At 31.4% G+C, this 26654-nt stretch overlaps 1 protein-coding gene across 2 annotated transcripts; it reads left to right on the forward strand.

Moving 5' to 3' along the window:
- LOC123292125 (sporozoite surface protein 2-like) lies at positions 1 to 21937 on the forward strand. 2 transcript variants are annotated; one of them, XM_044872680.1, is made up of 5 exons: positions 1 to 401; positions 7705 to 8053; positions 10283 to 10793; positions 18211 to 18468; positions 21726 to 21937. In XM_044872680.1, exons 1-5 carry the CDS (start codon positions 109 to 111, stop codon positions 21881 to 21883), a joined length of 1569 nt encoding a protein of 522 aa, XP_044728615.1. In that variant the 5' UTR covers positions 1 to 108; the 3' UTR covers positions 21884 to 21937. The 2 variants fall into 2 exon arrangements, with proteins under 2 accessions (XP_044728615.1, XP_044728616.1); XM_044872681.1 differs by having other exon boundaries at positions 18211 to 18472; positions 21726 to 21862.
- The last annotated feature ends 4717 nt before the right edge of the window (positions 21938 to 26654 follow it).

Raw genomic sequence — 26654 nt, forward strand, 5'->3', positions numbered from 1 at the left:
AATAATTCATTTACAAGTTTTTTTTTAAATTTTTTTTATTATAGGGCAAAATTTTAATTAATTTAAAATTTGTAGTAGAAAAATCCAAAACGCAAGGAATAAAAAAATATGTCGACAACTGGTACAGTGATAAATTGTGTATTTAACACAATATCCGAATTAGGTGATCCGCATAGTGGATCACCGTTTGTTAATATTGTTGATAATGTCAAGGCAAATATTTTGAATAGAAATATTATACCACAGCCAAGAAATATTGAATCACATACACGGCGTGCCATAAAATATGGACTGAAAGCTGGAATTATTGCTGAACCACAGAAAGGTTGTTTTAAAATACTTGAAGCGCCAAGAAATCCAGTACCAACAGCTGATAAGGATGTAAATGTCGATGATGTGAGGTATGAACACCAAATTTCTTAGTACTTTTACTTTACTTTCTTACTTATCTACTTTGAACCAAATTTCGCCCATCTATATCTTCCTGGCTATCCCCTTTGTAAGAACTATGTGGCAGAACCATCCCTATTCACTTATCCATACTTTGAGATTTATGTCGAAAAAGTCTCCCCGGAATAATTTAATTTTTGAATATTTATATATTCCCTCTGGTTAGAGTTATTAAATCCGAGTCTTGGTACAAGAGTTGATTGTGGTCATCTCTCAGTAATAACAATCAAGTTTGCTTTTTGTTTAAAACTCTTTACAACAAGGGACTCTGATAGTGGCCAGTGTTATTTTTAAGAAAAATGGCCACTTTAATCGAAAATATATTCGCTGCAGTTACACTCGAAAATCAATATTTTGTACAGTCTAAATAGTGAAAAAAAATCATTCTAGCATCTGGCTGAAGAAAATGGCTTCCCAATGGCTAAAATCATTTTGATGAGTTTACTCACTTTTTTTAGTCGCATCAATAAAATTTACTCAGGAGTCCTTAATAACAGCACCGATTTTTTTCAAAAAAATTCATTTTAACTTAATAAAAAAAATTAAAAATAAAATAGAAAAAATTTTGAAAATAAAATAGAACCGCTGTTAATTGGTGATAATGTAGAATTCTATAAGTGAAAGAATTTTTTAAATCGAATAAAATGTGAATTCAAAAATGAAGATTTGAAAAATCCTTGCTTAAATGACACTTACAGTATAAGATAAATATCCCCTCGAAATTTCAAACTTCTGTCATTAGCGATTTAGGCTAGGCGTCGATATACCAGTCGGGACATTTTTTTTTTCCCTCCAGATTATTTCTCTCCTATGAAATGTTTCTGATTTTAAATAATGTACAAAAAAGGTTTCTGACTTTTGAAAGGTTTCTGGGGTTTTAATCAGATTTTTACACATTACAAAAAACTATGCATCAAATAAAAAATTCAATTACACATTTTTGCTGAAGTATTTCTGCACATTTTCGTGTTTTTTCGACCTTTCAAACCTTTCAAAAGTCAGAAACCTTTTTTGTACATTATTTAAAATCAGAAACATTTCATAGGAGAGAAATAATCTGGAGGGGAAAAAAAAATGTCCCGACTGGTATATCGACGCCTAGCCTAAATCGCTAATGACAGAAGTTTGAAATTTCGAGGGGATATTTATCTTATACTGTAAGTGTCATTTAAGCAAGGATTTTTCAAATCTTCATTTTTGAATTCACATTTTATTCGATTTAAAAAATTCACAATTTATATCACAAAAAAAAAAAACTATTTGTTTTATTGACGTTTAAAATATTTCACTACAATAATTGATTCACAAGAGCTTGCACTATTTTTGATTGTTAACTTGATTAAAATGAACTTATATATTGTACTGTAGTTAACTTGAAGAGTCTGTATTGTTATCTGACCGTATTTATATAGTTACAGTCAATTATTACCGTAGAGTCTAGCAAATTCTAGAACATTCAAGTGTAATCTATTGCATATATTTTACTTGTATATGTTTTCTATCTCTGTTTGAGTAATATAAAACGATATTGTTTTTTTCTTTTTAGAATTGTCTAGAATTCTAGACAATTCTATAGTATTTCAAAATTACATTTGTTTTTAAGAAAGTTATGAAGGTTGTTGCTGTTACCACAGTTGTCCTAGATATACCTATACCTATCCTTTGAAACGCGTTGGAAATGTGACGTGTCGTCCTGAACGTGTCTTTTTCGTTTCCGTGAGTTCTGGTTGTGTGGCCGTTTGTGGGGGTGTTTGCGTTATTGTCGGTTGGATCTCTGTTCGTTTGTCATCTTTCAGTGTTGAGTCGTCGTGAAAAATATATGCTGGTTTGATGCGGTCGATTGCAATCATTTTGTCTTGTCCGTTGAATCAAATTTTGAAATACTTGTCGTTTCGCTCAATTACTGCGTGTGGACCAGAATATTGAGGTTCGAGTGGTTTTTTAGTACGATCGATTCGGACAAAGACGTGGCTGCACGTTTTTAAGTCAGGATGCATGTAAATGTTTCTTTTATTGTCGTGTAGAGTTGATTTAATTTTTATCTTGCGCATGTGCTCTTGTAATTGCCGTATGAATTCGATTGGTGAATCGTTGTCATTTCGGGAGTCGACTATGAATTGTCCCGGAATACGAACAGCAGTTCCAAAAGTTAATTCGGCGGTCGACATGTTTAGGTGTTTTATTGTAGTTGTGCGTAATCCGAGTAGAACGGTTGGTAGAATTGAGCACCAGTTTCCATTCAAGTGGCATTTGATAGCTGTTTTTAAACTCCTATTCTATCGTTCTATTTTAGATGCCGGATGATACGCCAATGTTGGTTTATGTTCAATCCCAAGTAGTCGGATAAGTTCTTTGAATAACGAACTTTTAAACTGTGAACCACGGTCGGTAGTTATGGCCTCTGGCACGCCATACCTGCTGATCCAGTAGGTGTAAATAGCGTTTGCGACGGTGTCTGCGTTGATGTCTGGCGTTGGAGCCGCTTCTATCCATCTTGATGTACGGTCTATCATAGTAACGCAGTAACGATTTCCTTGTGAGGTTGGTAGCGGTCCGATGATGTCTATATTGACATGTGAAAATCTTGTGTCTGGAATTTTGAATTCTGTTGGTGGAGAGCGTGTGTGTCGATGAACTTTCACTTTTTGACAGCTGATGCAGCTTCAAGCCCATTCAGTGCAGTCTTTTTTCATGTTTGGCCGCACGAAGCGTTGACGTACCAGTTTGGAGCTAGCCGCGATACCGGGATGTGATATATTATGCATCGCGAAAAAAGCGTTTTTTCGTAGTGATTTTGGAATGTATGGCCGTACTGTCGGTGCTGATGTGTCGCAAACTATTTGGGTGTCGCACAGCGGAGTACTCTTTTTCTCGAGGACAAGTGATGTCTTGTTTAAAAGTAAAAGTTTTTGTAGTTCCGGGTCATTTTCTCGTTCCCGAGCGAGTTCATTGTATGGGACTGTGCTGGGTAAGATTATTTCTGATAGCCTTGATAATGTATCGGCTACCATATTGTCTTTTCCGGCCACGTGACGAATGTCTGTTGTGAATTGGGAAATGAATTCCAATTGTCTTGTTTGTCGTGGTGAAGCGTTTTTGCTTGAACTTTTGGTGAACGCGAACGTTATCGGTGTGGTCGGTATAGATAGTAAATGTGTGGCCTTCTAAGAGGTTTCGGAAGTGCTTGATTGCCTGGTAAATTACTGTAAGCTCTCTGTCGTACGCACTATACTTGATCTGTGCTGCGTTGAATTTTTTCGAAAAGAACGCTAATGGTTGAAAAACCTCTTTGAAAAATGGATAGTGGTTTACACGGATCAGGGTGTGCGAGTGTTGTACAATTTTGTAGGTCACTTTTAAGTTGTGCGAAGGCGTTATCGGCGTCGTTGTTCCAAGTGATTGGACGGTTGTCGTTTTTCTTTGCGTTGCGCGTAAATTCAATTAGTGGTGCTTGAGTTGATGCAGCATTTGGTAGCTGTCGACGTTAAAAATTGATCATCCCCAAAAATCGACGGAGTTCGGCGATAGTTTTGGGTTTAGGATAGTCGATGATAGCTTGAACGCGTGCTGGATGTGGTTTTATGCCGGTTTGTGATACTAGGAAACCGAGGAATGAAACTTCACTTTTCTCGAAATCACTCTTAGCGATGTTAATTGAAATTTTGTGCTCGTTTGGACGTTGGAATAATGCGTCGAGATGCTCCATGTGTTGTTCTTCGTTATCGCTGGCGACCAGGAAGTCGTCGATATAAGTAAAGACGAAATCTAAGCCGCGTAAACATTCATGTATATAACGCTGAAACGATTGAGCAGCGTTGCGCAGTCCGAATGGCATAACGGTGAACTCAAACAAACCGAAGGGTGTCGTAATAGCTGTTTTCGGAACATCGTCGAGATTGACGGAAATATTATGATATGCTCTGACGAGGTCTATTTTTGAAAATATGGTTTTGCCGTGTAGGAAGTTCGTAAAATCGTAAATATGTGGGATTGAATATCGATCGGGTATTGTTTTGGCATTCAATGCTCGGTAGTCGCCGGTAGGTCTCCAAGTTCCATCCTTTTTCTGGACCATATGAAGTGCGCTAGTCCACCGTATGTCTGTTCGCCGTATGTGTTGATTGTTGTTCCATTTGCTGCGTATAGCTTGAATTCGGCTGGAGCATTGTAGACTTTGTTTTTGGCTGGTAGCACGCTGCTGTCTGCTCCTGTGTCAATCAGGAAATTGTACGCGGTTGATCGGTCGAAAATAAATAGGCGACGCTAAGGTTTGAGGCCTGGGTCACTGGTCGCCTCTAGTGACTGGCCTTCTCGTTTTCCGATTGCTGTACTTGACCCGTAAAGCGACATGGTGATTGGCATTTTCGGGCTTTGCTTCTGAAGCGTCTGTGGTAGTAGCATATATCGGGCGATGGTGATCGGTGGCGTGACTGATAGTTATTGCGTGAACGAGATCGTGAACGACTTCGATTGAATTATAACCGTCGAATCTCAGCTGTCAACTCGTGTATTTGCTGTCGTAAATCGCCTGTGACCTCTGAGCTGCTTGTAGTTGGACTGTTAGTAACGGGCGTTAGCGAATGGTTGACTGGTGCAGCGTCGAGTAGTTTGTCCGCCCTTTCGGCGATCTTATTTAGGCTGTCTGAGCTGATGGATAGAATTTTTTTAGTTGAACTTGGAAGTCTGTCGTGGAACATTGGTTTGAGGAATTCGTCACTGATGTTGGCACCTGCTAGGGCACGCATTCGTCGTAGGAGTACTGTGGGTTTTTGATCACCCAGCTCCAGTTCAGTAAGAAGCGTTCTCACCCGTTTGTTGTCTGAATCCGAAAACTCATTGATCAATCTTTGCTTGAGGGTTTCGTATTTGTTTGTCAGTGGTTCGTTGTCGAAAAAATCCTGTATGCGCTCGAAAACCGATCCGATGGCGGCGACGATGTAGTTGAACTTGGTCAAGTCGGTTGTAACGCCAGCCGTGAAAAAAGTTGCCTCTACTTGCCTGAACCAGATTTTGAGGTTTTTGTCCCAAAACATTGGAATTTTGACGAAGGTTTTGGCCAGGACGTTCGGTTCTGTTTCGTTATGTTGTGGCAAATTTGCTGACGCATTATTTAACTCAGCCTGATTGTTTTCGTCGTCGGGCATTGTTGTCGTTATTCGATTCGGATTGTTGCAGCTTTAATTGTTGCGCTTGTAGTAGTCGGGATCACCAATTTGTAGTGAACAATTTATATCACAAAAAAAACTATTTGTTTTATTGACGTTTAAAATATTTCACTGGTTTATTCATCTTGTAAACCGCTAGAGATAGAACAAAAGTTATTCCTTATAAAAAAATTAACAAATATTATTTGAATCATTCTTTTGTAAACATCACTGTCTACTCGTAAGGGCGCAAATATTGGTGATATTCTCCAAAACTATAAAAAAAATGTGTTAATTTTTTTAAGGTAAACTTCAACTAGTGGTTTTGTGAAAAATTCCAGAAAATACTTTCGAAATTTTTGAAGGTATGTTTAGAAAAATATATTTCAAAAAAAAGTTGTTTATTTTTTATAAGAAATAACTTTTAAAATTCACATAATGGACAACAAAGTTTTGTACTAGTTTGCGCCCTCACAAGTAAATAACAATGTTAACGAAAAAATGTTTCAATCAAAAGTTGATTATTTTGCTTTCGGAGGAAATGCAACTTAAAAATGTCATTATTGCATTTTGTCAAAAGAAAAACGACTACGGAAAAATGCTTTAGCCAAAAGTTATGAAGGGAAATAAAGGAAATTCATCTGTGTTCAGGCGCGGATTAAAGGGGGGGTCACATGGATTCATGCCCCCTCCCCCCAAACAGCCCGCATTTCAAAAAATAAAACAAAATCAAGCGTCCAAAATTTACTCACTTTTTTGCACTTCTGGAAAAATTGAATTTAAAAATGACTGAATCAACAAAATTCACTGATTTTCTGACACAATACTATTTTTTTTATTATTTGCTCTATATTTGGATTGTAGCTATACTTTATATACTAACATTTGTTTACAACTTTTAAGTGAAAGCATCATTTATAACACAAAATTTTGTTATTTTTGATTTTTTTTTTATCTTGTGACCCAATCCGGAAAAAAATTCTAGAACCGCGCCTGCCTGTGTCCATGACTTTTACCTAAAACTATCAATAAACTTTAAACATATTTTCTTTTGATAAAATACAATAATAACATATTTTTAAGTCGTATCTCTTCCGAAAGCTAACGTTTTTTAAAAAATATTTTAAACAAAAATAGTTAGTTTTTTATGAGAATTAACATTCTAATTTAAATTGTAATTTGAAGAAAGAATAAGTCTTAGTAAATCTTAAAAACTCTTCAAAGTTGTAGAAACTCTGACAAACTCTTAGGAATTCTGAATAACTCTGAATTTCTAAACATTTCTCTATAGACTGAATAAGTTTGAATAACGTTTAGAAATTATTATTTTTAATAATTATTAATAATAATAATAATTATTATTATTAATTACTAGCTGTGAACTACCCGCTTTGCTGGGCAACATCCCCACTTGCACCCCCCCCCTCCACATTTCCTTGCGTGGGATAACAGTTTTGTAATGTACACGTCATGCTCTTTTATTTGATACCCCACTTAGGTATATTTGTAAATATTCGATAATTCCTTCCCACTTTCTCGCTACACCTTTCTACCCTCCGAAGGTTAAAAGTAGATAAAAACAATAGATCTTTGAAGCTGGTTGTATATCGTGTCAATATTTGAGCTTAATCGATGCACAACTTTTTTAGTTTTTGAAGCATATCCCTTTCAACCCCTATTTCAACCCCTTACTCTACTATAATATGGATGTATTATACACAAAAACCTTCCTCTTGAATCACTCTATCTATTAAAAAAAAACCGCATCGAAATCCGTTGCGTAGTTTCAAAGATTTAAGCGTACATAGGGACAGAAAAAGCGACTTTGTTTTATAATATGTAGTGATTATTATTATTATTATTATTATTATTAACATTATTCAGTTCCTAATGACTTTCAGAGTTATTTTTTCCACCCGGAATGATGTCCCCAATCAAACTCTGCAACTTTTGTTTTAGTTATTTTTTGATTGGTTAACTACCAAACGAGATATTTAGGTATACAGATTAAAATAGCCCACCCCGTATGTTAAGATATTGAAAAATGTCTATTTGGACCGACGAATTGAGGGTATTTTAACAATGTATCTCTTCAATCTTATTTTTATAGTGTTGAATATAACGAGAATGATAAACGGCTGGGTCAACATCGATTCTATGATGATGAAGATGTTGATGAAGACTCAGATGAAGAATGTTGCCAAAGTGAAAGTGATTCGAATGACCAAAGTTGCGACGAAGCGGAAATCGAATACCCTGACGCTTGCTGCGAAGAACCACCTTGTTGTGAAGAAGAACCTTGTTGTGAAGAAGAATCTGAATGTTGTTCAGAAGATTCAGATGAATGTGAAGCTAACGATGAGGACGGAGAAGGTGATGCAGATAGCGAATTTTATGGTAATCATGCTGAAAATGTACGCGACAATGATGATGCCAACAATGATACATTGCCCGATAATGTAATTTTATTCACATTTTTATCCTCCCGAACAGTTTGCCATCGAAAATTTTCGCTATTATTTTCTTCCCAAACACGTAATATTGGGGAACTCACATATTCGATAAACAACTTGTTGTTCACAACATTAATACTTTTCTTACACTTACGTGGTATACCTACATTATGATTCGAAAAACAAAATTTTCAATTTTTTTTTCTTCCAATTAATGAAAATTGTGTTGAATTAAAAATTAGAAAAAATAATTATTTGATATTAATTAATAAAAGTTTTCTATAGGCCTCTTCATTGATTTGTCAAAAAGCTTACATTTCAATTACGATTCATTATTGTTTCGGACAGATTGTAATAAGTTGGACAAAGATACAAAATATTTGTTATTCGTTTTATCACATTAGTTTTCTAACAAACTGTCTGAAACAAAATATAATCATCTTTTTAAAATGAATAAGTCTATTTATTCAATCTAAGAAAATCGAATATATTTTATGTTCATCAAACAGCGTTTTTTAATTATAATAGAAGATATGGGATATGCAAAAATTATAACGAAAAGCCCTGTTTTTAACCCCCGAACTAAAAAAAGGGGGTTTTATAAGTTTGACCGCTATGTGTGTGTGTGTGTGTGTGTCTGTCTGTAGAATCGTAGCGCCTAAATAAATGAACTGATTTTGACTTTTTTAGATTCGTTCGATAGGTAATTTAATCGAGTGTTCTTAGCTATGTTTAGCGTTCCGTATCCGAAAAATTTTTCGGGATATTTTTTAAATTTTTTAAATTTCATTATTTATAAACATTTATTTATTATTATTGTTATTTTGTTACTATTTATTGTTATTTTGTTTATTTCCAAATGATACTAATGCCAAAATTATTAATAATGTTTTTAATTGATAATTACGCCAGTCAAATCCTATATATATTAAAATCACGAAAGAGCGATTTAAAGCTACTTTTTTGGTATGTTGTTAGGACCCCTTAGAGGAGTGTGAAACCACGCTTTGCAAGCAAAAAAAAGTTGGCCTGCAAAATTATCCGATTTTTTTCAGTTTTTTTGAAGTATTTTTCTTGAAAACTAATTTGATTTTTTTCATATTTTTTCATAAATTCGCAAGTTGAAGCTACCTACAAATTTTCAAATGTCTATCTTTTATATTTCTGGAGAACACCAAAATTTTGCCCTAATTTGCCCCTGCAGGAGAAAACAATGATGTTTACGAAAATTTTTTAAATTGTTTATTTTGGTATAAGTAAAATTTTTTATATTTAAACTTTTGCTATATTTCTAACCGTTGAACATAAGCATAACTCAAAATTTTAGCATTTCTGAAATTTTTCAAGCATCATATCTCAAAAACTATTGAACATACGGAACTGTGGGTCGGCTTAAATTGTTCCAAATTTGTTTATTTTCCAAATGATACTAATGCCAAAAGCTAACGTGGTTTTACATTCCCCTAAGGGGTCCGAATAAAATATCAAAAATGTAGCTTTACATCGCGTTTTGTGATTTTAGCTGTTTTTTTTTTTTTTTTTTTTTTTTTTTTTTTTTTTTTTTTTTTGTAAGATTTAATGGCGTTTATGGTGTTAAAAATATATTTTGACAAAAAAGCTAGGTACTATTTGACCTTAAATGAAATGAATTTGATAAAAATGATTTACTTGGCCTGGTGCAAAAAACTTGGCAAACAAAAACTGATATATCTTCGATAAAACAGCGTTGATATTTGTGACATTATGGAACTGAAATCTTAATTAACTCAATTTGATGTGGTAAATGCTCGTGCTGGAAGACGTGCGTCGAGATTTTAATACCAGTCGTGGAAACATTGCAAAACAATGAGCAAATAAGTAGCGATGAACGTATCTGCTGCTTGACCACCTACCTGCAATCAAAGGGTAGATAAACGACACCAATGTTTTGTCATTAATCAGGAATTTCCACAAGATTCCTCGCTATCTATCTCTCTCGACGTAGCCATCTCTCCCAGATATTGCCCTTATAAATCTCTAACCATGTTATGGATTCTATGAAATTCGCATCAGTCTACATTCCCAGGCCAGTTTCTACACTCTTTTTATAAGTGATGATTGATAGGCGGACATTTATTATTTAGCTTCGTTATGGCGAACCTAAAATATTTTTTATTTTAAAGATTCTGGGTAATAAGAAGCTTAAAAATTTTGGCCTTCTATTTTTCTTTCTTCTAACACGAATATTCTTTACAGAAAGAAAATAATGATCTAAAACATGCTCATAAGTGTTGTGGAGAAAGAACTAATGGAAGAGATGATAGTATAGCCAATGAAAAAAATAGATTTAACAAGAACGATAAACTTAGCCGAGAAGATAGATGTAGGAAAAGAGGCATAAAACAGCCCAGATGCAAAAAACCACCTGAAATGAATTGTGAACCCACACAACCATGCTGCCCAAAACAACCGAATAATCCATGTCCTCCACGTAACCCAAAAAGTCCATGTGAACCAAAGCAACCATGTGGTCCATGCTCACCTTACCCACCAAAAAATCCTAAAAATCCAAGAGAACCAGAATGTCCAAACGAACCTGATCCACCAACCCGTTGTGTCTGTTGCCCACGTCCAAATAAATGTCAATCAAAATGCTGTCGTGATGAACCTGAACATTTTGGGTCACATAAAGATGAGCATTTTGATGAAAACGAATCGGATGATTTTGATAATAGTATTAAGTCGTATGAAGTTGATGATTTTAAAGGCCAGTATACAGATTTTAATTTAATTTTACATACCCTGGTGAAAAAAATATTTGACGAAAGAAGACCTAAGACCTTTTCCGAGTTCCTAAGAACTTTTCCGAGTTCCTAGACTTTTTCCGAGTTCCTAAGACCTTTTCCGAGTTCCTAAGACCTTGTCTTTCTTCAAATATTTTTCTCACAAGGATTCCTTTGAAAAATTTGACTTTGAAACATTCATATTAACTCGTAAGATTAGGTTTAACTTTTTAATTAGTGATATTCGATGTATGAAAGATTCTTAACCTTCTGCTAGCTTTAGAGTCGATTAGCAGTAATTTTTTGAATCTTGGTGGGCCATTTTAATCTATGCACCAGAGGCGCCACTTATTAAAAAATGACTTCAACAAAAATTGTAGAGTTTGATTAAGGACATCATGTTCTGGCATCGGATTTTACCTTTATCACTTCGGATTTCTTTAATAGCCATTTTAGATCCTAAACGGTAAGAAAGAAAAAAAAACTATATCTAAATCATTTTTTCGAAAATCGTCAGCCTTCGAAGGAACTGTGACTTAAAAATATGTCAATATTGCATTTAATCAAAAGAAAACACGCCAACTACGGAAAAATGCTTTATCCAAGACTTGTCAAGAGGACATTCACATATGTCCATGATTTTTACCTACAATTATTGATAATCTTTAAGCGTATTTTCTTTCGATTAACTGTAATTAATTAAAAGTTCGACAAATTTTGAGATAAAATAAAAAAACTTAGTCATACACCAATAATAAAATTATTTTTTATTATTTACACCTTTTTCATGAAAAATTGAAATGCTTTTTGTTAATTTTTTATGAAAATATAGGTCGAGTAGAACCTGTAACTCGAAAATTACGCATTTTGAACAATAAAAACACCATGAATACAATTTTTAAAAGTCACGATATTTGAAATAATTTAAAACGATTTTGATTGGCTATAGTTAGATGTGATGTCAATTAGTAACAATTACATATTTTCAAACACTGTTTTTACATAGTTTGCATTTTCGTTTATTGAATAACTTGTTTATTTTCAATTTTACACGAAAAATGGCCATTACCAAAGTTATTTGAAATTAAATTTCCTACAATTTTGGTGAATAATAAATTTTTTCTAGGATCGATATTTTTCGATTTAGACCTAATAAAAGATGGTCATGAATTCTTGTTTGTTGCATAACTGGTTTAATATTAATTTTACACGAAAAATGGTAATTTTCCAAGTTATTTGAAATTAAATTTCGTACAATTTTAGTTCTTATCAATTATTTCCTAGGATCGATATTTTTCAGTTTAGACCTAAAAAGAGGTGGTCATTAATTTTTTTTTTTGCATTATTCGTTTATTTTTAAGTTCATGTTAAAACTGATTATCACCGAAGTTTTTAAGAATTAAATTTCCTACAATTTTAGCCCTCATCAATTTATTCCTAGGATCGATATTTTTTTTCGGACCAAGTGTCAGAATAATTTGAATTTTGAATTCTTTTCAAAAAGGAATTCTTTTCATTGTAAATGTTATTTCATTTACATCCTTAAAGTTATTGCAATCTCAATTTTCAAATGATTAGTTTATCATCGTTTATACGAAAAAAAATCAATAAGAAAGAACATATCAGAATAATCGATCCTAGGCAAAAATTGATGAGGACCAAAATTGTAAGAAATTTAATTCCTAACAACTTTAGTAATAGCTATTTTTAGCTTAAAATTAAAAATAAACGAGCTATGCAACAAACAAGAATTCATTATCACCTTTTTTCGGGTCTAAATCGAAAAATATCGATCCTAGGAAAAAATTGATAAAAAACTAAACTGTACGAAATTTAATTACAAATAACTTGAGTCATTACCATTGTTCGTGAAAACAAAAACTAAACGAGTTATGCAAGAAACAAGAATTCACGACCACATTTTTTCGGGTCTAAATCGAAAAATATCGATCCTAGGAAAAAATTTATAAGAACTAAAATTTTACGAAATTTAATTTCAAATAACTTGGAAAATTACCATTTTTCGTGTAAAATAAATAATAAACGAGTTATGCAACAAACAAGAATTCATGACCACCTTTTATTAGGTCTAAATCGAAAAATATCGACTCTACGATGAATTGATATTAACCAAAATTGTAGGAAATTTAATTTCAAACAACTTTGGTAATGACCATTTTTCGTGCAAAATTGAAAATAAGCGAGTTATTCAATAAACAAAAATGCAAACTATGCCAAAACAATATTTGAAAATATATAATTCTTACTAATTGACGTCACAGCCGCCATTCGTATAGCCTCGTGAATTTCCGGATCGTTTTCGCCAATTTGAATTTTCTATGATTTTCATTGTTTGTTTTCTCGGCTCAAAAAAAAATCGGGGAAAAAAATTTGCCCATTAATCAAGACATTTACTTTCATTAAAAAAAAAAAAAAAAAAAAAAAAAAAAAAAATGTGAAAAAGGTCTATTCGAAAATTGTTAATTTTTGGAGGAAATGCGACTCAAAAATAGGCCATTATTGTATTTAATCGAAAGAAAATTATCCAAAACATCAAAAATTATCCAAATTTATATTTACTACGCAGTATATCGCTTGAAAACTATTTTGAATAATGTTTTTTAGATATCGAAATTTATATGATTGATTTACCACATGCACAGTTTTCGGTTACTACTGGTAAAATGGAAATATTTACATTAACCAATCTATCAATTTAACCAATCTAGTTCGCTCAAATTTTGCATTTCTCGCACTATTTTTCCTTCGATCTTTTTTCTCTGTTCCAAATTCTAGACTTTTTGATTTTCTTTCAATTATTTTTAAAACCTAATATTTCATTCCTAGCAATGAAAATGAAAATTTTTTAGAAATTTATATATAAAATGACAGGTAACAAATAGGGAACGCAAAAATATTAATTATGGAAACCAGGGGCGTAGTTACCCTGGTAAAAAAAATTATATATAATTAGATATTATTATATATAATATCATATATAATTAATTATATATAGAAAATGGCCTTATATAATTATATATGAATCATATAAAGCTATATATAATTATATATAATTAAAAAAAATAAATAAAATTAAAAAAAATTTCTCCCCGACGGGGAATCGAACCCCAATCTCTCGCGTGATAGGCGGGGATACTGATTACTATACTACAGTAGACTTGATTAGAATACAAAAATAATAAAATAAGTATTAACGTGTTATTAATACTTTACAAATATTTGAAATTTTTTAATCGATTTGAATAACAGAATAAGTTGTTTAATATTTAGCAACATTTTGATTAGGAATTTAATTTTATGAAGTATTAAATGCAAATTATGAAGTATTTTTTAGAAATTAAATATAAAACAATAGATTTTTGAAGTGCAACAACTATTTAAATCTTAAAACTATTTCAAATTATCAGAGTCTTATTCTTAAGGTAGTTCCTCCGCGACCGTCCAGTCAAAAAGTTTTGGACTAATACTATCATTCAGTGCATTAACTGTGCTATGACTATTATACATATACCATATATTATTTTCAAAAGACTGTAGTTCCTCACTACTGTTTCTAGTATACATATAAGCACACACACTATGACATATGCCTTTAACATTAGTCTTCATATCTTTTCCACAAAAATCATCGCTAAAACGAGTTATTTATTTAAGTTTTTTATCGAAACTATATGGTAAATAATTTTTATTTTTATTTATATATTTTCTAAATATAGTATTCTACATTATATTAGTTTTTCATAGAGATGGTGGACGTCATTCATTGGTAAATAAATATAATATTTGTAAATTTGTGTATTTTTATACACTTCTCCCATGTACACGTACAAATTGCGTCACTTTTAATTGCTAATATCTCATGTATGGCATGGTAAATCATCTTCTAATTTTAACAGCAAGTGTATTATGAATTAAATATTTTATATTCTGAGTTTTGAGAAATTCTTGGAATATCACTTTCGTGTAGGTACTACCTTAAAGTACTAATATTGAATTTTAGATAAATGGAATGTGTACTACATCTGTACATTCCTAGATAAGATTTCTTCAAGATTCAAATTATTATTTTGTTATCTTATTAAAAATATCTTCTTCTTAGTATATAAAAGAAAGTCGAGTTAGTTACACACCGTTTAAAACTCAAGAACGGCTGGACCGATTTTAATGATTTCTGAACTATTAAAATAACACCCCCCCCCTCCCACGGAAAAAAAATTATATATTATCATATATAATTATATAAAATTATATATAGTTTACATATAATTATATATAGACGCTCGAGAAATTAATGTATCGTTATATCTAATTATATATAGTTATATATAATTAGATATAACGATACATTAATTTCTCGAGCGTCTATATATAATTATATATGAGTATATCTAATTATATGTAATTTATATATAATTATATATAAACTATATATAATTTTATATAATTATATATATGATTATATATAAACAATATATAATTTTATATAATTATATATATGATTATATATAATTTTTTTTACCCGGGTACCGCCGTATCAGCCGTATCAATGATACGGGGCCCCCGAGCTACAGAGGCCCCTTACGTATGCAAGCAAAAATTAGTAAAATGTTATCCACAATGTCACTTACGAGGTCATTCATTGATTTCGTAAGCATTTTAGAAAAACTGCAATCGTCTACAGCTATACATGATTTAATGAATCAATTTGCCGAAAAAAGGCAAGAAAAGTGTATATTTAATTTGAATTTTTTGGCTAGCTCAATTTCTAGGAAGAAGTGAAAATTTATAATCAATAAATATTTATTTTAATGCAAGCAAATTGTTTCTTTTGTGAGAAATCTTCACTCTTCATTTGGGCCCCCCAAATAATTTTGATACGGGGCCCCTCTAAGGCGAGCTACGCCAGTGATGGAAACGTTTTTAATGTTTAATGGTATAATTATCATAGGCATTATACATTAAAAATGTATACATGAAAAAATTGAATTTTAGTTTTTGGCGATTTCAACAATGTTTTTCCATTGCAATGATACGTTTTTATTTTTTTAAATTAAAATATACATCCTTACGAAGAAAATGAGCACATGTTCAACTCTGTACGATGAAAAAAAATAGATTGTTCATAATCAAGAAAGGGATGGTTTTTAAAAAATTGAATATCTCAAAAACTATTCAACTTTTTTAAAAAAAGCGAAATTCCACTTATTGTTAATAAAAAAACGAACGTTTCCTGAAAATTTCAAAATTTTCCGATTTTTTTTCTAAAATAGAGAAGCTAAAAACAAAAAAATTATTTTTTTATATTTTACTCGTTAAATTTGAGGTTATGTAAAAAAATGGTAAATACAAAAGTTATAGATTTTTTTATTACCAAGAACTTTTCAATTTAACTTTTTTCTCTAAAATAAATACTTTAGCCACAAATCCCTGCAAACCATTTGTTAGCCCTTTTCATCCCGGCGCACCCCTTTCCGGCTAAATTCAGCTGTTTTAAGTTTGTTTCCTGAGTTATACATATTATGTCCTATACAAAAAAACGGGTCCGATCCTGCAACTAATTTTTTCCAAATTTAACCAAATTTAACTAATATCAGAAGTATTTAGATTGGTGTATTATGTGTGCTACATAACATGTATATACCATATGCCTATCTCAACTAGAGTAACACTATCTCGTTCTACTATGTTACAAACTTTGTGTATTATTCGCGAAGTTAGTTTTATGAAATTTAGGGTATATAATCATGTCTTTACCAGCAAAAGGATTGCTTAGGATTTTCGGATGTATAGCCAAAATCGAACCCTACATTTTGGATGAATCGTTCGGATTCAATCAAAATGCACCATTCTAATTGAATCTGGACGATTCTAAAAATAAATTAATTTAAAATTTATCTAAAAGAGGAATTGAAGAGATCTATCCATTCCATATCGTCGACATTTTTTAACATCGTCCGTTGAGAATTAACTAATTAATCCAGCATTAAATTAATTTTGCACACGGGGAATGTAATCCGCAATAAATATTACCATAGATTATAGTATTCCAAATTAACTCTTTTCTCAGCTGCACTTTTCAACAGGAAATTTTAATTTAAGTTAAAAAAAAAAAACTCTAAATAACTCTCTTTTAAATGGATTAAATTTTTATATCTTCTTATACTAACTCTTTATACAGTCACAAAAATTTAAAAAAAAATACTTTTAAAGTTTTAACAAGTGTTACTAACTCTTACTAATATTTTAGTAAGTTTTATTAACTCTGAATAACTATTCTGGCAGAGTCTCAAAAAATGGAATTATTCCGACTTTTTACGTCTAATTAAATCTCTACGTCTTATTAAGACTATTTCAGAGTTTTTAAGAAAAAGTAATACTTTAAGAACTGTTATTCAGACTAACAGTTTCGTTTTTCCACAAGGGGAACAACAACTTTTCTCATTAAAAGTGTTATTCTATCTCTTACCGTCTAGAATCTAAATTGACTATGAAAGAAACCCGCAAACTAGGTCAAATTTTGAATATCAGAATATTATACCCCCCCCCCCCCCCCCTTAATTTTTTTTTTAGATCATTTTTTAATAGGTGGCGGCTCCGGCAAGATATTCAGATCCATAGATTTAAATGGCTCACTCTGTATATATAAAACCGAGTACTACTATACAATCTTTAAGATTTTCGAAACTTTGATGTTGAATTATTTAAAAGTGAAATTAACAGAATTACTTAAATGTGAAATTAACCAAATTTTAAAAATTCCCCGACAAAAGTTTTGTGTATGAAATTCTTTACTTGCACTTGAAACATAGCTAAAACACTCTACATTAAATTATCTTTCAATCAAACATAAAATCAAAATCGGTTCAGCCGTTTGGGAGCTACGATGCCACAGATAATCAGACACACATAGCGGGCAAACTGATAAAACAGGTCTTTTTGATTCGGAAGTTAAAAGTTGCCAGTCAGTACTGTTTACCAATATTGGTTTGACAAAAAACATGTCCAAACAAGTCAGTGGAAATGTGTTTCATAAATGACTGAATTTATAGGACTATATTATTATTTCAAATCAGTGGCGGATTAAGGAAAAACGGCAAAATATATGTATTCTCCTAGTGGGAAAAATCTATAAAATACGGTCCATTTTTTAATCTTCGTAATATTCTCTTCGTTAACTTGAGGTTCCCCCTTGTGGTACCCTTTCGTACAAAAAGTGTGCATGTCTCCTACTTTTTTAGTCTTTGTTACTGAACTTGGTGCCTCTCTTATGGTGCAAAAAAATTTCAAAAAATACGTAGAAGAAATTATTTTCAATTTTCAATTATCCATTACACAGTTTTATGAGACGCAGTAACGTTTGGAACTGCATTGCTTTTGCAGGTGACTTCAAAGAAAATAATCAAAATCAAAATGAACTAGAACAAATTGGAAATATTTCATACGGTCCTTCGTGTGGTCCATCTTGTGGTGGTGGTGGTTGTAACGATGAAATACTTGGTAAAAAACGACGACAATCAGACGCCAATGACAATGACCATGATTCGAAATCCACAAAACGACATCGAACTTCAATACCAAATGATAAATTTAATATATCGTCAATAACAATTACGCATGATCCTATAAAAGAAATCAATCGTACGTATGTAACATTTCTATGTTCGCAAAATTGTATTATATTGAATAAGATACTCTCTTGCTTCTCCTCATAGATCTTTTTAACAATTTTTTATGTCCTACAACTAAATCTGACTGACTACTGTCGTCTGAAATGCTAGGGAAACGGTTATGATTAGGAAGACGTTTTGTAGTTTATAAAAATTTCATAATTCCTTCTTGCTTTGGTGTTGAGGTTGTTTTTCTTTCCCTTTTTCGTTTTTTGTACTTTTCTTGTACAGTTTAGAACTAAATCAATATCCTTAAAAGCGCTAATTATAATTTTTGCAATGTAGCACTATCGTCTAAATATGATCTTAAACTTGACACAATTTTAGAACTTACAAAACCCTTCTGCCTAAGCACAATGAAGTCATTACATTTTCAAAATACTGAAATGGCAAAAGGTACTTCTATGGGATTTGTGTGACAATGAGAATCACTTTCTTGTCTAATGAGGAGGCATGTGGTAGTATATTCGATATTCTTTGACTAGATTTATGGTACAATAATGGAAGTGAGTTTTTCTGAAAGGTATCAGCAAAACTAATATTAGTTGGGTAAATCTACCGGAATTTGATAGTCAATTCGGAAAATATGGAAAATTTTTCGGTTTTGGGACAATATATGTCTACTCCTGTTGGAAATATTTTCTACCAATGGTCTAATTTAGTCTTGCAGTGTTCTGAAAAACAATTCTAGACTAACGAGTAAGTCTAAACAATTTTGAAACCTTCTGAAAAAGTATGAAAAGATCTATTATATAAAACTTATTAAGCAGTTTGAAGACTGCATTTTTACAAGTTTTTGGACTTGAAGAAGACTTTTTCAGAATTAATCAAATTTTATCACTATTTAAGTCATTATTAGTAAATTAGAGTAAAATTTAATTCATATCAGATTTTCAAAAAGCTAATTACTGTAGAGGTTTAATCATATTTAAGAAAAACCAAAGAGGTTATATATAACGTAGACCGTTCGTCTGTCTAGACTTAGGTTGCGGGTTCGAATCCAGGCAGCGGCAGTGTGACAATTATAATTAATGGCAGTGCAGAATTGATCACATTGTCGTCGCTTGGATAAGAACGTAGTAACCGAATCCACCCACATCAAAATGTAATTGTAAATATGTATGAAATTAAAATAAATAAAGGTTAACAAATAATGATGTGGGTGGCCTCTGTTATAGGCGTATATGTCAGAGAAACGGAGGTTAAACCCCATTATTATATATAACGTAGATGCTTAAAAGCATAGGAAACGCAATAAGTGAATTATTGACCGTTAAAAAAGAGAACGAAAAAAGAACCGTCTTTCTTCTTTGTCTCCCAGTCTGACAAAGTGCTATATTAATATTTTGAATTATTGTATAAACACGTGCATATCTGTGTATTTCATAAAGGTAAATAAGACAGACGAAGGCAGCGATACGCGTACTTTTTTTATTTTTAGGTCTCTCTGTCTCTATAACGATCAACTGTTTGGATGGCCACATTACAGTTCTATGTTATTACTTCTATGAGAAAAACTTGTCAGGAAGATTATTTAGAGGCTTTCTGACTTATTTATTCGCTCTGAAGAGAAACCATAGACATTACAAAACTGTTTCTACATACAATACACATGACGTCGACATACCTACATCTTGTGCGAATAACCACAGAAAAAACCATGTATTTAATATAAACGAATTATTAAGTACATTTAGGACCATAATTTCGAAAATGTACTCAAGCTAAACTTTTTTGCTACAATTGAAGCATAGAGTATCGAAATTATGGTTCTTAATGTATTAAATACTTCGTTTATATTAAATATTCGCACAAAAGGTATTTCGACATCATGTGTTCTTCAGAACGAATAAATAATGGACTAAGAGCCAGCCAGACATACGTTAAAGTATAAAAGCTGAAATTTTTTTTGCGTACTCTCTCTGGTGTAGGGAACAATTTTTGGGGGTTACAAACTTTGACTAACGGGGCCTTCGGTAGGTATTATGAAGTCTTCACTAGAACCTTCTTCTGGAAGATAAATTGACGCGCAAATAATAAATCCAACTTCAAAGTTTACGGCACAGTCTTCCTTGTCCCATTAATTACTTGAATAATTAATAACCAACGGAAAGATGTGTCCGTTACAGTATCAGGTAATCAGGGGCGCAGTACCCGTCTCTCACGTTAAAGTATAAAAGCTGAAATTTACACAGAGTGTTCAAATGACCATTTTAAGTCAATATTGAAAAAGACAGACCAATCCGAAGAGGCTAACACTCCCCCAGACGCGGTAGAAGATCAAATGCACAAAATACACAATCTACATTTTCTTCCATGATTATGAACTTATTTCACTGCAAGAGTTATTTTATTATTTAAATATGTTCAATATCATGTACTGAATGTAAATGCACAAAATCCTTACAAAGATAGGCGGGGGAAGTGCCTCCATTTTAAGGAAAACCGTTTTAACATCTCCATAATCGTGCGCTTTAGACCAAAAATGGTAATAACTTTTATTGTAGATAATTAAATTATCTACCTTTTTTGTAAACTAATTTTTTTATCACTAACCGTTTATGACTTATACAACTATGACGATTTACTTTTTGACTATTTGACCGATATGTCAAAATTCTAATGTTAGTTTAAACAAGAAAATTAATATTTATGAAGTTATAAGGCCTTTAACTTAAATTTCAATTTAATTCCTTCATTTTTCGAAAAGTTATCAGAGAAAGTTGAAAATATGAGGTTACTGTGGTTTTCTTGAAATTTTGAGGATATTTTGCTTTTCTCATTGTTCGATAGCATTCAAGTTCGATGCAGAAGTTCATAACAAATAGAAGTGCAGAAGATCGTGCGGATCTTTGTGGAACCGGAAAACTCATTTTCTGTATTACAATTCTGTAATTGTGTATTATATACAACGAAAGAAACCTATTAAACATAAATTATCCTTCTCCCAAAATTTTCCGAATTGATTATCAAAATCCGATAGATTTACCCCACTATAAGTATGTTACCATTCTCAAAATATATTTTTTTTATATTATTCAATGGAGTTTTTCTCCCTAACAACTCAATTTTAGTCCTGACAACACCCCAATTTTGTATTGTTCATGATAATACTAGATTGACTCAAAATGTTTTATCATAATTGGATTTTATTATTAGCCACTGAGAGAGAGTCTAATACAGTCCATGAAATCATGAATGATGAATTTTTTTTGTATATGTTAACAGTAGTGGATACGACGGATGAGTACGTAAATGGCGAGGAATATGATTCTCAAATTAAAACAACTAACATAGATTCCAGTTTAAATGCTCCAATGGATTATAATCCTGACGGAATGGAACTTCCCGTGAAGAATTCCGAATTTCCATATAGTAATGCATAAAATGTCCAAAAAAAAAAATTTTTTTTAAGTTCAAACTTGTATTTTTTCACCATTTGTGCGTAGGTTTAATATAAAAATTTGTAATTGTTTTAAATAGTTTTTTGTAATTATCATTTATATTCATTTCACTATTTTTGTGTATTTTTATGTAAAAATATTTGGTTTTTAATATACAATTAAAACTTTTTTATTTTAACCAATGCTACTAAATAAGTCTACGGAAATTTTTATATTTGGGACTTCACTTTAGTCAGGTAGCTTGGCCATCCCTGGTGGAAAAAATATTTGAAGAAAGAATAAGAAATTCTGAAAAAGTCTTAGGAACTTTCAATTTCTAAACGTTTTCGGACTAGTCTAATTCAGAGTTATTAAGAGTTAATACTTTTTTACAGTTTCTAAGACTTTTTCAGAGTTTCCTAAGACTTATTAAGACTTCTTCTTTTTTCAAATATTTTTTTCACCGGGGATATTATTAATTTCTGATAACCAGATGAGACGAGACATATTTTTTATGAAAGTTTTATTGATTTTTAAGGTAGTTCGGGTGATTGAGCAAGTACTGCAGTGAATGATTTTTTTTTCGGTAAATAAGTCCCTTGATCACAATGAACACAGTTTTGAGGCCTCTTGCGGGACAAAATTTTAAATTATTTCATTTTAAAATTGTGATTTTTTAACACAGTACAGTATGGAAGAACTCACAATAATGTTAATTGTATTTGGCTAGTCACGTGACGGCCGGACTACTTAAAACACTCTTATCATAGTTTTTCTGCCGAAAAGTGTTCATGGATATTTTTTATTAAATTAATTTTAATAAAATTTTTCCATAGACGGTTTTTTACCTATATTATTAATTTCGATATTCAATTATATTTCTTCTGATACCAATTTCGATTGGTTAACAGATCATTGTAGTTTTCTATATTGACTTATTTGTTCATATGGTATGAACAGATTTACATTGGTTTTTCAACAATCTTTTTGAACACTTTTCAATAGAAAAACCATGAGAGCCCTGGTGGAAAAAATATTTGAAGAAAGAATAAGAAATTCTGAAAAAGTCTTAGGAACTTTGAATTTCTCAACGTTTTCGGACTAGTCTAATTCAGAGTTATTCAGAGTTCTTAATACTTTTTTAAAGTTTCTAAGACTTTTTCAGAGTTTCCTAAGACTTATTAAGACTTAAATTATTTTTTCAAATATTTTTTCCACCAGGGAGGAGTGTTTCAAAACCAATAAAATTGCATAAAAAATATTTTATATTTTTCATCTGGCTATCACATGGGTGATCGACTTTATATCGTCTCTTGTACTATTAATTTTCATTCCCGAGGATGAAAACTTGAAATTGATGAGGATCATCATATAAAACTTCGGGAGGGACAAATTCTGAAAATGGATTATTTAATATTTAAAATGTTACCGCCATAGAGATATGAATACGTATAGCAAGCCAAGTGCCAAAACTTACGATATGTGTCGCGAGAGAGAAGACTGCCATTGAGTTCTTTGTGTCCTTGCCTAATACATATATTTATACGTAATATAATGACTATCGTGTATAATAATGATGTATGGACATATGTTTATTACAAGGACACAGGGGAACACACTGGCAGTCTTCTCCGTCGCTGCACGTATCATATCCACTTACAGGCTAGTAGACCACTAGCATATTTTTCATATGTAATATCGCTACGGTCTCCACAAATGCTTCAATCGGGAACTTATAAATCTTGGAAAAAATCAAACAAATCTTGGATGGATCATATTTTAATGAGTGATTCTTATATTATAAATCTTGTAAGACAAAAGGCGTTACAATGACATGGAGATCCCAGTATTTAAATTTTAAAATTTCTGGCCTATGCTTGTAACTGTTAATTGGCAGACTGCCAAAATTTTTTGTGTATTGAAATAATCTTGGCTTTTATTCAAATGAATGTGGCAGGCAGACTTCTCTCTGTTTTACAAACATGTTAATTTTTAACTATGCATTACTCCAATAAACGAGGAGAGAAAAGAGGAAATCTCTAAATTTTGATCTATAGCACTGATTTCGTTGAAAATTTGGGATTAAGCTTTGTTTTTTCTCTAGAGCATAAGTTATATGATCCCTATTGGTGCTTTTGCAAATGGGTTGGTAAACATCTCTTCTGGGTGTGAGAAAATATATATTGAAAGTGGCAACGGTTATCGATAGAGCGATGAAACCTTAATAAAAAGTGTCATTTAATTATATTTCGAAAAGTCAATACTTTCCGAGTCATTGGCGATTGAAATTGGAAGTATTAAACGTTAAATAACTGAAAAATGGGACGTTTTTTGAAAAAAGTATTTTAAACGCTTTTTAAAATACTATAAAAAACCTTAAAAATGAAAAAAGACATTTGTACAAAAACTAACGAAGTTATAATGAAAATATAGTTTTTCGTACTTCTGTTTCTGTTTTATTCAGTACAAAAATTGATGAAAATTACTACGGGAACTAAAATTAATGCTTACCACTTTCCAATTTACTTTATTTAGGTACTGAAAAAATGCTCAAAAAGTTATATACCAAGAGCCAGTGACCAATTTAAGGTTGTCATTTCAAAAGTCACGAAACTTTTCATAAAAAAAAACCTCAATACCTACAAATACTGAAAAGCCACTTCTGGCGGCTCAGTAGAAATACCCTAACTTTATAAAGAGGGTAAGAAATAAGGCTCATTTTTGTTCAAGTATAAGTCATAAAATTTTAGGAAATTACTTTCGACAATATTTTTACTTCATACAATTTTTGCCAGAACATTTACATCCCTCCTAATTGTTGCCAGAACGCTATAAATATTTATTAAAATAAATCCAATGTTGTCATTTCATCAGTCTTGAAATTTTAACAGAATAAAGAAAATATATTCATAATTCATAATATTTAATGCCAGAACGAACTTCCATCACCAACAGTTTGCCAGAGCGAAAAACGTATCCGTGCGAATGAAAGCAATGTATATGGAAACCTATGAGTTAGAGTGAGAGCGCATATTTATTCATTGTTATATACGATTCAACATTTCAGTAGTTGTTTACATTCTTTAAAAAATTAGGGTATTTCAACCCGGCCACACTGAGCTGTCAGAAGTGGCTTTTCAGTATTTGTAGGTATTGAGGTTTTTTTATGAAAAGTTTCGTGACTTTTGAAATGACAACCTTAAATTGGTCACTGGGTCTCCGTATATTATGTCAGTTTCGGATATATATTATTTGAAATATTATAATTTAAATGAAAAAAAGTTTTCCGAAAAAAATGTCTCTAAACTTTTTTTGTGACTTTATTATTTTTCGAATAATTTTACGATAAAGACAATGTTTTTGTTTTTTCCTGAAAATTTTTTTTGCATTTAATTTGCAATATTTTGAAAACTATAAATCCGAAACTGTTTGAACTTTTTGAGCATGTTGTCAGTACCTGAATAAAGTAAGTAAGCTGCAAGCATTAATTTTAGTTTCCGTGGTAAATTCATCAGTTTTTTTTTGGTGTTGAATAAAACATAAAAAAGCTAAGAGAAATTTTCTTTTTTTATTATAGCTTTGTTAATTTTTGTGTAAATGACTTGAAACTTTTTTCATTTTCAAGGTTTCTTATACAGGACAAACTCAGCGGGAAATGGGTGGATAAAGGGGTTACAAAATTGGGTTAAAAATCCAACAGCTATATGTTTGCCGGAGAAGAGGTGTGGCGGTTTAAAGGGGTGACAAATGGTTTTTTGTCATTTGCTTAAATACTCGTCCTATCAACAAAAGTTAAATATAATTGTTCCCGACAATAAAAAAATCTAAAAGTTTTATTCTTATCATTTTTTAACATAAACTCAAAATTTTTGAGTAAAACGCAAAAAACCATATTTTTGGTTTTTAATTTGTTATTCGGCGAAGAAATGCTATCGTTATGTAATTTGGTATAATTGAGTCTATTTATCTTATTTACTGGTATTTTTTTGTTTTTTCTAAGTTAAGTAATTTCTGAGATATTGGTAAAAGTAGTTTCTGAGATATTGGTAAAAAAGACCTCTTTTTAAAGTCGTTCAAAAAGGTTTTTTTTTTAACGAAAGGCAATTTCTCCGTTGGTCATTTTCTTCGTAAAGACGTCATATTTCATATAAAAAAATTAAAATATGTTACTGTATGCAAAAAACGTTCTTAAAATTGCAAAAAAACTGTAAAATTGCATAATAATCAAATTTCATATGCATTCCCATTTTCTAATTTTTTACGCAATACAAATTACATATTTGATATATTTGTAAAAAACCGTTTGAAATTTTTTTTCCTATAAATAAAATCTAGGATCAAAAAATTGGATATCTTCAGCAATTTCTCGAAAATCGGGAAAAACGACCAAATATATATATTTATATGCTAATTAATAATATCTTCATTTGATTTATTTTTGGACAAACAAGCGACGGAAAAAACTATAGCTGTGAGAATGTCAAACTTCTTATATTCGAATTTCAGACACACCATTATACCGTTATTTTATCATATCATTAAAAATTACACTTTCGTCGCTTCTTACGATATCGAAAGTGTTTCCTGAAAAAAATAGCCTGTATTTGAGATCCTTGCAATGTAACAAAAATCGAAGGTACCTATAGAAACTAATCTTTTGTTTAAATGTTTGTTAGCCTACCCAATTTTATTATAAAAAAGTTATTTTTGACATTATCAATCAAAATTTTTGCATAGTTCATTTACAAGATAAAAACCTTTGTGTAATAACAAT

This window comes from Chrysoperla carnea, chromosome 2 (assembly GCF_905475395.1).
Source record: "Chrysoperla carnea chromosome 2, inChrCarn1.1, whole genome shotgun sequence".
In the NCBI taxonomy this organism is placed as follows: domain Eukaryota; kingdom Metazoa; phylum Arthropoda; class Insecta; order Neuroptera; family Chrysopidae; genus Chrysoperla; species Chrysoperla carnea.